The sequence below is a fragment of the Panicum virgatum genome, chromosome 3N (assembly GCF_016808335.1).
Source record: "Panicum virgatum strain AP13 chromosome 3N, P.virgatum_v5, whole genome shotgun sequence".
Classification (NCBI taxonomy): Eukaryota; Viridiplantae; Streptophyta; class Magnoliopsida; order Poales; family Poaceae; genus Panicum; species Panicum virgatum.
In genome coordinates this window covers 69032710-69050413 of record NC_053147.1, presented here as the reverse complement: position 1 = coordinate 69050413, position 17704 = coordinate 69032710, and the positions used below count along the sequence as shown (strand labels likewise).

Sequence of the window (17704 nt, the reverse complement as noted above, 5' to 3'; positions counted from 1 at the left end):
AGCCGGTCAAACTCCTCTCTCTGCTCTGACTCCGGCCAAGGGCCTATTTGCAAGCATCTTTTTCTTTCTAGGGGCATGTCTGCAAGATTCCAGACCCTTCCCTTTTGTTTCTAGGCTAAACTTTGAAAATACCTAGAAATTCATAGAAAAATCGAAATTCAAATGTTTTGGAATCCTTGTTGCAAGGCCTACAAGTTTTGTTATATACACATCTTCAGTTTTGGCCTGCATATTAATCCAAGAAAAAAGAATAGAATAAATAATATTTAATTGTTCTAGGAGTTGTACTCAGTAACTTCATGTGAGTTTTGGCTAGAATGTATCTTGTAGTGTTACTAGTGCCTGGTAAAAATTTGAAACCTTTTTGACATCAGTAACTAGGTCAAAGTTTCAAGATTCCTAGATCTACTAGTTTTACTAATGTATTTGTGCTGGTAGAAATATTATAGTTCTGAGTGTGAAACTTTTTCCATACATGTGTGTCACTAAAACCTTGCTGTTGCACAATTTTGGGAAATTTTAGATCTGTTTAACTATATCTTGGATTAAATACTTGTCAAGTAGGCTTTAATTATGGTAAATAGCTTCCTTGCTTAGAAAAAGCTGAGAAAATTTGTAGAACTCTATTTTGGGCATATGTTCATGTCTGTAAAATTTAGAATCCAGAAATATTATAGAACTTTTTATGCTAATTAGTTTTGCCATATGTGGTTTAATTTTATCAAAATTATTACTTGTGTTTTATGCCTAGATAAATTCTGAAAAATTTATAGGATGTTCATAAGCGTATGATTCCTATTATGAGAAATTTTGAGCTTCATAAGTGTTATAGTTTGTTCTTTAGAATTTAATATTGTTCTAGGTGTTGTCAGAGTAAATGTTTTATTCTGAATAATTGGCTGCATAAAATGGCATGAAATTTACATGATAGATTGCTCTCTGTACTTCCTATTTGAAGTAATTTTTCTGAGTTTAAATACTATTTGTGTGCTGAGTTACTTATTTCCTAGCAAACCATGATTTATTTGCTATATGAACTAACTAAAACTTACTTTGTGATGTTAATCATGTTGTTTTGTGTAGTAAGACATGTTAAATAACTACTCTGTAAACGATTGACCATATGCTAAATTTGATTTCTATTTGTTAGACTACAACTTTAAAGTGAAGTGTATGTGTTTGTAATACCGTTTATTGCATCACATATAGATACGACTGTTCTAGCAGAGGGAACGTACGAGCTGATCCCGGATTCCGAAGGAGCTGATCAAGAAGCCCAGTTGAACGCCACTGCACTGACTGAAGACCCGGACCAAAGTCCGGAAGAGCGTGACTACCGCGAAGGCAAGCCCCGGACATAAACCTAGTATTTCAAATTACGCACTTTATATACTACTTACTTGGGCATTTACAGTTCTTAGGATTTGAATTGAAACCCTAGATGCATGATCCTAGGAACCTATGTACTGAACACTAGACTTGAGTTCGAGTAATTGCTATGCTTATAGGACCGGTAAAAGTCGATTGATTGCCTATCACTCGCGAGCTTAATAGGAGTTGCTTGTTTACTTTCTGCAATCACTATAAGGACGTCGAACGGGGTCATGTTCGATATCATGACCTTGGGTGAGACCCCGTCTGTGTTGATGAATTCTGCTAAGGTCGCGGTGTGTGGTAGCGATGGTTAAGTGTTTGAACGTACTAGCCACATGCCGTAAATATGGTACGCGGTAAGCCTAGTAGCTGATCGGACCGGTGAGTGGATATACCTTTCACTCTCTCTTAGAGATAGGTTTTTATTTATGTTTATGTTGCGCAACACCACGGGTGCAGGGAGGAAGTTGGTGCCCTGTAGTCGGGGAGAGTGACCCTATCCACAAGTCGGAATGAAAGGTCAACGGTTGTTTGGGAACGACCCGACGGTGTTCCAAACGTGTGTGTTAGGTTTACCTTGCAAGGTTGGAAATCCGATTCGAATCGTCCGTCTCTCGCGGATATTGAGACTACTTGATCCCTTTGCCACACAGAGTAATAAGAGCAATGTTATGATGATCAATCTTGATGTTTGACTAAAGTTTTACCATGGTTGATTAAAATTAGTTGCTTACATAGAATGGTTAATCAACTAGAATGTTGAAAGCTAAAAACGTGAAATTAAGGACATACTCTTTATTGCTTTTCAGCAAAAGGAAAACTAGAGCCTTACAGAACCCTGCATAGTCTAGCTAAGTGGACTAAGTATATCCGTTGGCGGTTAAGTCTTGCTGAGTATTAGTATACTCAGCCTTGCTGTTGAATTCTGTTTCAGGTATGAGTTTTGAGGACCAGACCGCTAGTCTGACTTGGCCCTGCTCTTTACCATCTGGCTGGTCCGTAGAGTGGGATCCGTCTCCGGCCGGCAATGACCCCGACGAGTGATACCTTGCTTGGGCTAGCTTGGTATACTTTTGCGACGTGTTGTAGCCGTCGTGTTTTCTTTCCGCTGCTTAACTCTGAATTTTAAACTTATGTTATGTATACTGTTTTACTGAGTTTGGACTTGTAATAATACTTTGAACTTGTTGTAATAACTGATATGCTTGTGTTGTAAAATATATGGTTGTGATATCTTTGGACTCGCCTTCATGCGGGGTATGCTTGTTCGATCCGAGATCCGGTGGTTGTATCGGGACGTTACCCGACAGACCAAGAATTATTCCGTTTGAAGTGCGTTTGAGTCGGTGTTGTCTTTATGGTGATGGCCAGCACACTTGAGCCGGGATAATTCAAGTGGTTCTGCCACAAGTACCCAAATCCAAACTTTTTCACCAACTAAACACACCCTAAACTACTTCCCCAACCAGCATTCAAGTATTTTTTTAACATATGCTAGTAATCCTCGAACAAAGTTGTCACGTGTAGCCTCTTGTGGGAAAGAAGGATATGCTCACTTTGTAGTGTAAGTGTGGACTTCAATTTGAAATCGAATGGATAAACCCTTTGTTCGGCTGGTGAAAAGTTGGTTAATTTTGAATTATTTAATTTCAAGAGTGTTTTTTGAGAGCGGATATGTCGGAATAAGCCGAAATTTGATAATCCCAACAGAACGAAAATCCTTTATGGCCCGTTTAGATGTCGATATTCTGGCCCAGAATTTGGAATTGGCATTGATATACCCGAAGTTTAGCTGTTTGGATGCGCTTGGCATTGGTGGCTGGAATCCTAGTCCAGTACCAAGCGGCATTTGTTACACAGCCGCTCCCCCTCCCACAATGTCGAGTCAGGCTGCTCCGTATTGGGCAGAAATCGCCCTCCCCACTCCCCCAACTCTCTCTCTCTCTCTCTCTCTCTCTCTCTTTAGCACGGAGCTCCACCCAAGGGGGTGCGGCGGCTCCGGCGGAGAAGGACGGACCCGACGGCTCCGGCGGAGAAGGACGGTCGTGGGTGCTCCGCCACACCAGATTGAGGAGGAGGAGGAGGGTGGGGGTGGCCGGCGTGACGAGGAGGAGGAGTCGCCGCCCTGTACCCTTGATGTGTGGGCGGAGACGGACGAGGCGAGGGAGGCCGTGGCAGCGGTGAGGAGGCGTGCGACGACTAGCTCTTGCTGCTAGAGGTTGGAGGTCAGGAACGAGGCAATGACTCCTCACGCCAGCCCCCCGCACCTTCCTCCTCAATCTGGCGGCGGTGGCTCTTGATTCAGTGATGGCGGCTGGCTGCGGCGGCGACACTCGATTCGGGGGTAGCAGAGGTTGCGAGCTCGGACGGCCGTGGCCTGGCAGGAGCCGTGAGGGGAGAGAAGAGAAGATGATGGCCTGTGTCGCCGGTGAAGGAAGGGGCGGAGCTGTGAGGGGAGAGAAGATGAGATGGCCAATTCCGAATTCTAAGATATGCACATCCAAACACGAATTAGTATTGACCACCCCAATTGATTCCAACTAGCAATTTCATCTGCATCCAAACAACAGAATTGGTATTGTAATCTATTTCTAATACTAGTCTGATTTGATATTGATGCCCAATTCAATTCCGAGAGCTCAATATCTACATCCAAATGGAGCCTTACATTTCACTGGGTGGTCAGAATTAATGATCTGTAATTGAGTTGACTACTCAAGATTTGCCAAATGAGGCTGCGTTTAGTTACCAAAATAGTTTGCGCAGTATCCGTCACGTCGAATTTTCGGACACATGCATGGAGCATTAAATGCAGTTGAAAAAATAACTAATTACATGGTCTAACTGATTTCTACGAGATGAATCTAATGATGCTAACTAATCTATGATTGAATATTAATTATCAAATAATAACAAAATATGCTACAGTAGCCAAATTCAAACTTTTTCACCAACTAAACAGAGCCTGATTTGATGATGGTAGCGGTGTCGGCAGCTCTTCTGGTGTCGGTAGCGGTGTCCCCGGAGCACAAGTCCGGTCCGGACCCTGACGTCCTGGGCCGACCAGGCCCCTCGTGAGGTGGTGGGGCCCAGACTGACCCGCTTTTGGCGCTGCAGCCCTCCCCCTTGAGGCAGGACACCGAAAATATCTCGACGAGCCAAATGGCGTCCCTACCCTTCTCTCAAGGCCCCTACCTACCCCGACGGCAAGGCAGCAAGGACGACGTGGAACCCACCGCCGCACGCGACCCAACGGACAAAGTGCCACGTCGTTGCTGACCGTGGCATGCCATGCCATGGATTATCTTATCTTTGATGGTGATTAGCGTTAAGGTGTGTCGTCGCCATCCTCTTCCAGTCTTCCTTTCAGAAAGTGATGAGAAAGATTGTCGCTTCTGGCATCCGGGACACGCAATTTATTTTTCAAAAGGTGCCACTTGTGTAACAAAGTTTTCCCATCCATGAACCATGACAGGGGAAAAGAGAGAGAGAGAAAAAAAAGACGGAAGAAAATTGCAAACAATAAGGCCCCACCGAGATTTTAACTCGGGTTACTGGATTTGGATTCAGAGTCCAATGTCTAACCGCTAGACCATGGGACCGCTTGGTGAGCAGAGAAAAAATTAAAGTTACTTATACTGTTTCCTGGCTTATGTTTCCGTCGGACCTTATACGGACTCCGAAATCAAGAATCAGTTTAGTTTTACACTAGTGTATTGTTCATGTTGCCGTCAAAACATGGGAGCTCTCAATGACTTGAAGAGATGGTCCACGGCCGTGCTTGGATGCTTCACATGCCTTATTGTTATCTCCGGTGGTCGAACCATCCTCCGACGTGAATTTCCCAAAATGAATCTTTACCGCTGCAGCAAACCGAATCATAGCAGGAGGGAGAGAAAATCGACTCTCAATCTTGCATTGACTCATAATGAATAAAGAATCAGAATATGCAGTGAAGCGCCTGCCTACCATTGCGCCGGAGAGGAAGATTGGACTTTTTTATTCAATGGTAGGGTAGGTATTTCTAATATGATTCGTGCGGGACTCCGTGGCCCGTCGTCTTAATTTTTTTTTACCATTCGATTTCGTATCTGTGGCCAGTGTCGACTGCAACCTGCCTCTTCCCGCGTTGCCGGGCAGAGCTTTTCACACTGCAGGTTCCCCTCACGAGCTCCCGCGCAGTTATCTAATCTACCAAAGTCGTAAAGTAAATAGTGCCGCCAGTGCTGTCTGTCCCGTACCCATCACGAAGTCGCTCAGGTCCGTAAAAAACGCTACTGTTGCTTCCACTTCCAGGAAATTTCAGTGCGTCTTCGCTGCGGCGTCCTATTCAACCGAGTTTTTCAAAAAAAAACACAAAGTAACTGTATAGAATCTATCTCTTTTCCAGTGCTTACATAGTGAATTGGATTGTTAACTACGATTTTATAAAACTGCCTATTATTTATCACTGTACCATTTAATTATTATTACAATTATTGTAAAATTTATCGTCCCTTTCTAATTACAGTACAATGAATGGTTATTTCTTCCCGCTACCATTTTTGTACTGAAGTTGCCCAGTAAAATTATTTGCTCAGTTGTGCAGTTCTCAGTTACTATTTGCATCCATTTTAAGCTAGCTACAAGGTCCCATCGTGCTCATGTTTTCTTTAGTAGCTTCTTCATGTGCTCGGATGATTAGCAGACCGTTACCTCAGCAAGCTACGTCTGTAGCTACTACCACCGCAGGCCAACAGCCAGGTTTGTCCAACAACAACAACATAGCATTTTTTCCCAAGCCAGATTTGTCCAATAAAAAAAACAGATACTGTTACATACTTTTTTATGTGCTCTTTATATCAATTATTGAGCATACAGAGGACGATATATATGTGCCTTCCCTGTCAGCAAATCATCCTAAAATTTACTTAATTTTGTCCACTTTGGGGTACCAGAAACCTGTCAACCATATATATATATGCTACCTAGACTGTTAGGCCTTTCCTTGCTCTTAAAAACTGCACTATCCAAAGCTACTATGTAAGTGGCACCTCTATTAGTAACACACAGTTGTAATTGGATGGTATACTAGAAAGTGCATGAATGCTGCCTCAACCTTATTTTTTCATCTCATTCATATCTATTTAGTTGTATACCGTGCTATAGATACATATTGGTTCCCTGCTGCATGTAAATTTGATTAGGATACAATGAAATTTCTTATAAATCTACTACCAGTCAATATTTATTAACAAAAGAGCTTCATTTCTAACCATTTACAACCAAAGCTTATCCTGCTCAGCAATTTCGGTACTGAACTCATGCTTTCAGCTGAAAAGGAACTTGAGGAGTCGTTTGGTACAAACAAGAACAAACAAGTGATGACAGCTACAATGCTGATCCAGATGAGGACTACTACACTGTAGGTACGCAATACACTATATGGGTCTCCTTTTAATTGATGCTCATATTGTACTATTGTATATCAAACAATGTAATTAAGTCAGACTCAATTGCTAACCAATTAATGTATAAAAAATTAAAATATTTATCTAATTTTCTCTTGTCTTCTGATGCCCTCATTGCGGTGTTAAGCTTAATGAGAACCTGCTGTCATTCTTTTTGGGTTGTTTTTCTTCTCAAATTTGGAACAGGCAACACTGTATGTCCTCACACATGAAGTTGATTGTGAACAACAGGAGCAAGCAATTCAGTTCTTTTATTGTCCCTATAATACCTTGACATTATTCCTCTTTTATTTAATGAATGCGAGTAATTTTAGTTAGTATTGTTAATTGGGATATGGAATTTGTCCACCAAATTTTGTTGAGTGTGTTTGCACCTTCTCCATGTGATAATTCAGTAGGTTTGTGTTGAATTAAAATTCCATGCAGACAGCAACCTTTACACCTGAGCTGCATGTCTGCATGTAGATCTGCCTTGGTATCCTTTGTAAATGTTTAGCATTTTGCTAGCTTAACAAAATATGACTGAACTGGTTGTTTAAGATAAATTATCATCGAACTATTGTAATCCTCTCTGTATGGACAATTTAGTTGTTTTGCCTATCTTATGACACTTATAGCTCTACCAAATTTATTCATACAGTTACTGCGCTTTGTAAAGCAAAAACAGAGGTATATTTGGCTTGGGACTGCCCCGGGTCTGACAAAAATGATGGCAATAATTTAACTCATTTGACGATTTCAAATACTTCTTGCGCTTCCCAAACTGCTTAAAGTGTCATATCTCCGCCCTCCTTAACATTTGGATTACATTTTCTACTTGAGTGTGAGTCCTCTTTAATACTTAGGCTACATATGCTATCTGGGCAGTTTTGCACGAACTAACCAATTACGATTTTATTAGTTTACACCTGGAAAAAATAGAAATTTATAAAACTTTAGCTCTGCCCTTCCTTTATCCATTTCCCTATTAGATATTGTAAAATTCACATACTATTTTTAATTTCTCTGTATTTCAAAACATCTACTACTACCATAATAATTACTACTAAGATTACAAAGGAATTATGCGCGCGCAACGCGCGCGCAATCCACTAGTAGAGTATAGACTCAACCCCTGGAGGAGTCGATTCATCGGGACATGCTCGCTTTTTTTAATCACATGATTCAAACTCACCTGGAAAGATCACCGGAGAAGCTCTAATAATACTACAATTTTTTAAAACGCGAAGAAATACTTCTCAACCAGTTAGGCCCTGTTTAGTTCCAAATTTTTTTCAAAATTCCCCATCACATCGAATTTTTAGACACATGCATGGAGCATTAAATATAATTTAAAAATAACTAATTGCACAGTTTAGCTGTAAATGATGAAATGAATCTTTTGAGCTTAATTAGTACATGATTGGACACTAATTATCAAATAAAAACGAAAGTGCTACAGTAGCCAAACCCAAAAAAATTCACGACCTAAACACGCCCTTACTATCTGGGCACATTTATACAATCATTCATGGACTGATTTGAAAACCTTAGAATAGCCACGCCTACAAAAATAGTAGCTCCAATGTAGGAGCATCACATATGGGGTTGAACCAATATTTTGAACAACGAGTTATAGAATTTAGCGGTAGAATTCTCAAAATGTTATTAGCGCTGCTACAAACCATAATAATACTATTTTCTACTGCAGTGATCATAACGGCACCTCCTATTTGTTGAAAACATAAGAGTCGAACTCGTGCTTCTTTTGCTTCCACCGTTCGCGGCCTACGCCTAGCAACACGCACTCATCGGAATCCGTTTTCTATGTACCATTCGCGCAAATCTGCAGCGTGCACCACCCGCACACGAATCACCATCGGAAAGCGAAAGATTCTCACGCCCGGACGCCCCCGAGCCTGACCTGTGCAGTGAGTGACCGCTGCGACCCCGCCCCGGCGGCTGAACCCAAACAAAACCCCGATGTCGCCGGCGGCGAGGCGCCTCCTGCTCGCCCGCCGCCGATGCCTCTCCACGGGCGCGGCGTCATCGGCCCCCACGTCGTCGCAGCTGCCCAGGGGCAAGCGCTGGGACGCAGTGGTGATCGGCGGCGGCCACAACGGCCTCGTCGCCGCCGCCTACCTCGCCCGCGCGGGCCGCTCCGTCGCCGTGCTCGAGCGCCGGGGCGTCCTGGGAGGCGCCGCGGTGTCGGAGTCCGACCTCGTCCCGGGCTTCCGCTTCTCCCGCTGCAGCTACCTCCTCAGCCTCCTCCGCCCCGCCATCCTCCGGTAACTCCTCCCAAGACACGTCTTTTGCGATTAGGCACGCACAACCTCCGCTGCTTTCAAATTCACGCATTGCATACTTGCGCGTAGATGCATTCCTCAATCAATGAGGCTAGTTCTGTTTACTGAACTCTGAACTTCCGATGCTTTGCGTTGTATGTGATGCTGATGATACTACTGCTGCTGTTGCCGGTGCCTGCATATTTAAGCGATCTGGAGTTGGAGAGGCACGGGCTGAAGCTGCTGCCGCGGAGCCCGTCATCGTTCACACCATGCCTAGACGGCAGATACCTGCTTCTTGGTCCGGATGCAGAGCTGAACCACTCAGAGATCAGCAAGTTCTCCAACAAGGATGCAAATGCGTACCCAAGGTGCAGTTTTGCTTGGAGTGACCTTAGATTAAATGTTTAGATTCCTGCTGTTTGTATGCACATTTAGCTCTTTAGAATGATATTGGTAGGATCTGTATGTGAATGTGTAGGTACGAGGAGCAGCTGGAGAAGTTCTGCAAGCTCATGGACTTTGTCATTGACTCGGCTCCACCCGAGCTGAGGCAGGACTTCCACACCTCTATGGTTGACAGGATGAAGGATAGGGTCGATAAGTCAGCATTCTGGGGAAATCTTCTTCGGCATGTGATGCAGCAGGGGCAGAAGAACATGGTGTGAGTACTAAGCACTGACCTTTTGTCAATGCTCATGATCCGCACCATTTATACTCAATGCAATGTATGTAAATTTAGTAGCACCCTTTCTAAAAAAAATTTGTGGTTTGCAGGGAATTCTTTGACCTCCTCCTTTCGCCGGCATCGAAAATCTTGAACTGCTGGTTTGAGGTCGAAAGCTTATTTCCATATGTTCTTGGACACTTCTGTTCATCATGTGAAGCAACTGTGTGATTGCTTTATTGCAATTGACAACCTGCACTTAATATTCTTATACCTGTGAACAACAAGGCTTCTTATTGAGTGCTATCTACTACAGAGCGAGGTTTTGAAGGCGACTCTTGCAACTGATGCAGTGATAGGTACCATGGTAAGAGTGCTTTGAATGAACTAAGCAAAATCCTTTTCCTTTCCTAGACTGTTGTCCTTTCATCGCTGCATCTTCCCTCTGTAGGCTGGTGTCAACACTCCAGGTTCTGGATATGTTCTTCTGCACCATGTAATGGGGGAGACTGGTGGTCGACGTGGTGTTTGGGCGTATGCTTCTACCTTTAACTCTTTGAGATGCTTATCTTTGTTATTTTCTATTAAACTATGAAAAATATAGCCTTCACTATTCTACACCTGAATCCATGTACTGATGCACGGATCACTAGCATGGACTAAACTGAACCGAATGCCAACTGCTGTGTATATCCACTGGCTGGGCAAACAAGTTTTCAAGGATTACTGTTATAGAAAATGGCATCATACTATTTAGTCAAATCTGCTCGTTAGTATGTTGGGTGCACTATTAGTTGTTTTGTTAGCTCACGTTTGTTTCAGATTTTTAGAAAACTTGCTATTTGAATAAAGAAAATAATACACCTGCTTCAGGTATGTCCAAGGTGGTATGGGTTCAGTGTCATCAGCTATAAGCAAAGCAGCTCTTGAAGCAGGAGTACAGATTGTAACAAATGCTGAGGTACTTTTCCAAATTTTTTTGGCATGATACTAGCTTTTTGATATGGAAAGCTACTCTTTGGCTGATTGAATTTCGTAAATTGAAACAGAAAACAAAATGGTCAATTATTAAGAACTCTTAACTGGATTTTCCAAAGAAAAAGGCCATTTGTAATACATCATGGCTAACTAACAACTAACAACCCAAGCGTTTCTTTCCCAAGTAAGTTGGGGTAGGCTAGAGTTGAAAGTTGAAACCCAACTAGAGCCGGAAACAATGGTTAATTTTCGTAATTGTGCTTTACCTTCCATGTTTGGTACCATGCTTGACTTGATCCATTGTTCATGTCTAGGTTTCCCAAGTGATGGTTAATGAAACTACAGGAAAGGTTGAAGGGGTGAGTCCTCCGATTAACCTGTACTGTAAGCATATTTCAATTCATTGCTTTCTACCTCTTGAAAGATTGGGATTTGTAGGTAGCTTTGGCTGATGGAACAGAGGTGCACTCGCCAGTTGTTCTATCAAATGCCACTCCATACAAAACATTTGTGGTAAGAAACTCGATTTGTAACATGGCGAAGATTACAGCTATAGTTTTGTGCTAATTAAGCAAATTTTTCGATACTGATATCTGGTCTCTTTTGCAGGACCTAGTGCCTGTTAATGTTCTTCCAGAGTACTTTCTCTCCGCTATTAAGACAGCAGATTACAGCTCTGTAAGAACTTATGGGCAAGCATATTTTGATCTGTTCGTTTTTAACTGAAGAATTGCACCTAAACAATAGCCAACGAGTTGAAAAGCACCCTCATCATAACCCATTTTTCTTTAACGCTCATCATAACCCATTTACACCGACATGCCGGTCTATGACATCCTTAAATGGGGAAACTTTAGAAAACTTAAAATCTTAGAGAAAGTCAACAACTCAACATGCCTGTCAGCATGTTATTGATTATAGTGTTGACACTATAATTTTTTTTCTTCCACTTTTCTTCTGCTCCATCCATTACTATCTATATGTTATTGACTTCTAGTGCCTCCAAGATGCAGCTTAACCACGGCTTTTGATAGTAAAATAGATTTTTTAAATTACTTCTAAGATGAATAGTTTCGACACTGCACTGATCATTTGATCAACTGTGACTCCAACAACTGAATACTGCAATATTAATTGCTAATAATAGGATATGAATTCTTTGCGGCAGGCAACAACAAAGATTAATGTGGCTGTTGACAGGCTGCCACAGTTCCACTGTTGCAAAGACATGAACCCTGAAGGTGGTCCAGAGCACATGGGCACCATACACATTGGGTCTGAAAGGTATTTGACTAATATTACTCCACCTTTCCTACTTTGACAACATCCACCATGTGATACATTGTCGTGTTCAGTTGTCTTTGATCCTCTTCTTTGCAGTAACCGAACAAACAAATTCTGTGTCAAATACTACTAAATTTGTTATCTCATTTATGTTCATGTGTTATCTCATTTATCAAATTGCGCTGTTCTGATATAGTGCCCTTCACCAGTTATTTTAACTTTATTTACCAAATTTGTTATGTGCATGAGCTGGTTCTGGAATTTGAGAGTGTAGGGACCCAAATGACACACCTGGACAAGTTAGAGGACTGGCCTTGCATTTTAGTCTTTTGACACAACTATGTTTTTACTTGTCCTTGGTGCCTAGAATAATGAAAGATCATGATCATGCTAACCATGATCATCTTATATGAGACCTCCCAGTGTATAGATAGTTTCTCATTCCTTTATCATAGGGAAAAGCAAGATGATCTGGCCTCCCATGTGATTGTGTGAAGAACTATTTATTAAAAAAGAAGTGTCACTCTGGCACTTATTCAGTATTTTCTGCATACTCGACCTGCGAGGGGCTAGCCGCCCCCCGAGCATTCTTATAAGAAGGAGGTCTTCTAACGCAGGCCGAGAAACCCCTCGAACCCCGGCTCTTTCTGACCTTGGGTCTGGTGCCATTTCCTGGAACCGTTACCCAGGCCGGGACCGTTACCCACTGGGCCGGGAAACCATGACGCCAGGCCGGGCCAGGCTGACTAGACAGCCCAAGCTATCAGGAGCACAGCGAGGGGGTTTTTTTCCCACAGGCGGGGAAATTCGCCCCGGTGGGGGTTCGAACCCCTCACCTGTGGAGTGCCGCCGGTTGCTTCGCACCACTCGGGCTAACAACCTTAGGCTATTTTCTGCATACTAATATGGAACTTCTGTTTGTTCTCCAGCATGGAGGAAATTGATCTTGCATACAGGGAAGCTGCAGGTGGCATCTCATCCAAAAGACCTGTTATAGAAATGACAATTCCTTCTGTCTTGGATAAGACCATCTCCCCACCAGGTATGCACGTTTCTTGTTGCCTCATCATTGCAGTGGCATAATTTACTACTAAGGCATATCGCATTATTCCAAAATCCTAATAGAGCAAGAAAGTACTTGAGGGTATTCATGGTTAGTTAAACTAGCATTGGATCATCAAGCCATTCTTTTATGTGTCCAAAGCAATTTTACTCTGACACAATTTCCATCTTTTGTGTTGTCATTTTGATAGGCCAGCATGTTATTAACCTTTTTGTTCAGTACACACCCTACAAACTTTCAGAAGGCAGCTGGCAGGAGTCTAATGTCAGAGTATGTTGACCCTAGTCACGCTTTGATCTCACTATCCACTGTGTTAATTGCACACGCCCATGGTTCACAAAGGTTGTTGTGTATATTGCCCAACAATACTGTTAGCCATTGTCAATAAACACCACCATGTGGAGTGAAGTATTTTCTGAATTTATTAACAGTTTCGATGGGAACGATTTTCAGAAATCCTTTGCTGAGCGGTGCTTTTCTTTGATTGATGAATATGCTCCGGGCTTTAGCTCATCTGTGGTAGGCTATGATATGCTGACTCCACCTGATCTTGAAAGAGAGTTTGGTCTAACAGGTAAACTCTTTCCCACACACAACCTTTTTGTTTTGCATGTAGTGCATGCTTCATCCTTTTGATGCTTTGATTTACCGGTTGAAAACATAGCTAAGCAGACATGATTCACATTTGACAGGAGGCAACATTTTCCATGGTGCAATGGGCTTGGATTCTCTTTTCCTCATGAGGCCAGCCAAGGGATGGTATGTCTGCAACTCTGACGTGCATATCAGTTTTCTCTTAATCCTTCTTCTCCCTTGCCAATCTTTGAAGGTTGAATCTCAGAAGTCATGGATTTAGGATCATGATTGGCCTCTTTGCACTTTGAAACCATACAGGTCAGATTACAGAACCCCTGTGAAAGGACTGTACCTCTGCGGGAGCGGCGCCCACCCAGGTGGTGGGGTGATGGGTGCGCCAGGACGTAACGCTGCCTCTGTTGTTTTAGAGGACCTGAAGGCAAAATAGATGTCGAAGTGGCATGGCATTTTCAGGGAAGGCATCATCATTCATTTAGCATGTGTAACCGGTAGTGTCATGTCATTCATTTAGCAGCATGTGGAGCCAGTCGGTTGCCCATCTGATTTCGATTATGGGGTTGCACAAGCTTTTTGATGAGAATCGTCACACTCGTTGTGATTGAGGAACCTGACGTTGAATTCAAATTCTCAATCTTCTGAAGAAATCCCAATGTAGAAATGAAACAAAATGGTGATAAACATTTTCTGTGTTTGACCAATGAACAGTCTTGCCCGCTTGCCATTTCTAGCTCACTGGCCCTGGTGCGAGCCGCCTGCGGTTCTGGGCACAACGGCGAGAGATAGAGCGGTTGAATCAGGATAGTTTTTTTTTTTGCGAGTTGGTCCCACAGTACAACTTTTAGCATTGTGGTAATTGCAGCAAGTAGTCTGGTGACACCAGGTCCCACCTGATCTTTCCCTTAACTGTAGCAGAGGTATTTATTTTAAAAGCTGAACTTTATTTTTAATTGTTATAAATTGTGCGACCAAAAATAGTGAGACCTTAATTAGTGTTTATAAAAGCCCTAGGTTAATAGTAAGGATTTTATTTATTTATTTTCCTTATTCTTAAGGGATTTAAATAAATACTTAAATATTTATCTCATATAATAATAAAATTGGGATAATTACTAACCATTATTATAAATAATTAAAGAAAATAATAAATAGGAAGTTAAGGATTATCTTAAGTAGAATAATTCAAGATAACCTTAATTAGTGTTTTATTTTGTTTAAGGCTTAATTAAATAGGATAAAATGTGTTAGGGTTTTTTAGAAGGGTAGTTAGGTAATGGATTGTAACTTCATCGAGAAGGAAAGTTGTAATTCATTTTTGAAATGTTTTGCATAAAGTAACATGCATATCATTACGATTAGAGGCTGAATCGAGGTTGTTCGAGCCGAGTTCGTCAAGTCACGTTTCGAGGATTCAGGAGAGGAGAAAGTAAGTTGATCAGGATCCAAGTACAGGAACTCCAAGTTGAAGCGTCACTTTCAAAAGAAGGCAAGGCAAGCACCGAAGCATACTTGTAGACACGACAAAGCAATACCCTAGAACTTCTCGGTTTGCTAATGAACACCTTCCGCACGACAAGTTGCCTATTATCACCAAGCCATGATAAAACACTGCAAAAGCACATCTTGCAGCAGATAGATGAACTAATAAACTTAATAATTTGGGCCAATACTATAGCTTGAGGTGGACATGTTGGCGTCTTTGTCTCAGATGCTATGTGTGCACAAAAATGACATGTTGACATCCTCTCTAATTCCTAAGCCATGGTTCATGCAGCTTGTACTCGGCAACCAAAATCAGATAGCTAGTAATATAAAAGTTGTTTTATAACTTACAAAGCAGGAACAATGTCAAAGTTAAATAAACTTGATAGATTAATAAGGATTTTGATAACAGCGGTGGTAGTGTACGACCCAACATAAACATAATGAGAGTTCAAGTTTGCACGTGAAATATGTTAGTATAGCTAATAAGACTATGACTAGTCCCTCATCCACCTTTCGACATTAAGCCTATACAATATCCACTCTCATATAGTCACGCGTTCAAGCTTCCTCCGCAACAGATACTCAGCCTCCTCCTGCTGCTGCCTCCTCTTCCTTGCTTCTGCTTCTTCTCCTTTGTGTCGGATTTCTCCTGCTTCTATTTTTGTATCTGTCCATTCATCCACCGCTCAAAACAAATCTAGCGTTATTTGCATACCCTTCGATGATCTAGGCCCTGAATCTAAAGTGCTTCTTTTAGAGGTACATATAGCCATTCAACATGGCAGCCAATGCACCAAAGCAATGAAAAAACGAACTAAACCAATTCTATTAGGAGGTCTGTCTACAATGTTTCCCTCTTTGGTTTGATGACTTTAGCGTTCGAGTCTGCCATCTCTGTGGCCTCAACACTCTACTTGATCTCCTCATATATCAAGCCTAGTGACTTTCCATGATTGATGGGCAAATCTAGAAGTTCTCCCTCACTTGTTTTGATTTGTGTAAACACACCCCCTGTGATGTCAATGTTAAAAGATAGATTTAAGTAATGATATTTAATTTTCATGTTAAATTATGAGATGTAGAAATGATATCGCAAAGGTAACACATCAATCCCTACTCCTCTGCGGATTTGTGGATATTTCTCTACAGATAACAACACAAATAATTGTGTATGAGCACATAAACATGCCACAAACATACTCCAGTACCAAACTAGACGGCATTAAACTACCATGCACTAGTAGGTGATGCAACTTTGTTTAATCGTCTCTTGTGGCATTTCTAAGCATGAAGATTGACGGGCCACCATGTAGATACAACAAATTTGTTCTTAAGCTCCAATGGTGAACTTGTCTATGGGAATTGAATATATAACAGGTAAAAAATAGCTCAGAATACATGAACGCTGGAATTCTTGAACTTGCATTGGACTCTCTGAAATTAAACTATCAGAGGAATTCAGCAAAAACGAAAACCTGAAAAAGAATGTCCACAATCCATCACAAAGCAATGGCACACAACTTGTCAGTTCCCAACCATAACAGCAATGGTGATGTACGGTGCCACATAACCATGACAAGAGCACGTTCTCACGTGAAAGATTTTAGGGCAGGTGACTAGGACTAGAACTAGTCCCTCCTCCACCTTCCTGCGTTGAGTCTGTACAATACTCACTGGAGTATAGTCATCTTCTCAAGCTTCCTTCGCAGCAGATCCTCTACCGCTTCTTGCTGCATCTTCTTCCTTGCTGCTTCTTCTTCTCCTCCGCGTCCTCTCTCTCCTTCTTCTCCCTTCTATATCTTTCAACAAGTGTTTCACCAATCCATCCACCGCTCAGAACAGATTTGGAATTGTTTGCATATCCTTCAATGATTCTGTCATGAATATGTAATGAAAAAAGAACTAAACCAATTCTATCAGAAGGTCTGTCTACAAAGTTTCCCTCTTTGGTTTGACGACTTTAGCGTTCATCAAGGAGTCTGCCATCTCCGTGGACTCAATACTCTACTTGATCTCCTTATATATCAATCCTAGTGTCTTTGACGGGCAAATCTAGAACACGTCAGTCCCTACTCCTCTGTGGATTTGTGGATATTTCTCTACAGATAACAACACAAATAATAGTGTATGAGCACATAAACATGCCACAAACATACTCCAGTACCAAACTAGACGGGGGATAAGAGGCGTTAACTCTTTATTCACTATAACTTAGTACAACATATGACTTTTACTCTTTACATGGCTACCCTACTATGACACAACTACACTACTTGGCTTACATGCCACCTCCTACTTGAGACCTCTTATGCCATGGCATGTCAAGAGAGCACCTCTACTTATATATGCTCATGGATGTTATGGTTTTGCCATGTGGTAACTTCCGCGCTCTTCTTTATAAAATATCTAACTCTGGAATTTTCTCTCATCCTTATCCAAACACATGCAAAATATAAATTCTAGAGAATTTCTATTTTGCCATGAAGCATGGCAACTCCTCTCCCTTGTTATTTTCAAATTCTTCTAGAACTTTCTCAAATATGGT

At 41.8% G+C, this 17704-nt stretch overlaps 1 protein-coding gene and 1 long non-coding RNA gene across 4 annotated transcripts; both read left to right on the top strand.

The window, feature by feature from the left end:
• The first annotated feature begins 5941 nt into the window (after positions 1–5941).
• On the top strand, positions 5942–7141 carry LOC120667056. Its single transcript, XR_005672061.1, has 2 exons — positions 5942–6117; positions 6688–7141. It is a non-coding gene; the product is annotated as an uncharacterized LOC120667056 (long non-coding RNA).
• A 1533-nt stretch (positions 7142–8674) lies between these two features.
• On the top strand, positions 8675–14375 carry LOC120667055 (pyridine nucleotide-disulfide oxidoreductase domain-containing protein 2-like). 3 transcript variants are annotated; one of them, XM_039947067.1, is made up of 16 exons: positions 8675–9091; positions 9298–9459; positions 9570–9752; positions 9866–9923; positions 10072–10122; positions 10207–10289; positions 10629–10716; positions 11048–11092; positions 11172–11246; positions 11343–11411; positions 11902–12017; positions 12947–13059; positions 13271–13350; positions 13534–13654; positions 13773–13839; positions 13975–14375. In XM_039947067.1, the coding sequence occupies exons 1-16, from the start codon at positions 8787–8789 to the stop codon at positions 14102–14104; spliced, it is 1746 nt and encodes a 581-aa protein (XP_039803001.1). In that variant the 5' UTR covers positions 8675–8786; the 3' UTR covers positions 14105–14375. The 3 variants fall into 3 exon arrangements, 1 of the variants encoding a protein (XP_039803001.1); XR_005672059.1 differs by having other exon boundaries at positions 8717–9091; positions 13512–13654; positions 13975–14101; XR_005672060.1 differs by lacking the exons at positions 13773–13839; positions 13975–14375 and having other exon boundaries at positions 8717–9091; positions 13271–13422.
• The last annotated feature ends 3329 nt before the right edge of the window (positions 14376–17704 follow it).

Bases quoted from the DNA above. Each gene is read 5' to 3' on its own strand.
- LOC120667055 (XM_039947067.1), top strand. From the start codon at position 8,787: ATGTCGCCGGCGGCGAGGCGCCTCCTGCTCGCCCGCCGCCGATGCCTC. The intron at 9,460-9,569 runs GTGCAGTTTTGC...GTGAATGTGTAG, and splicing joins GATGCAAATGCGTACCCAAG to GTACGAGGAGCAGCTGGAGA. The intron at 13,840-13,974 runs GTATGTCTGCAA...GAAACCATACAG, and splicing joins ATGAGGCCAGCCAAGGGATG to GTCAGATTACAGAACCCCTG.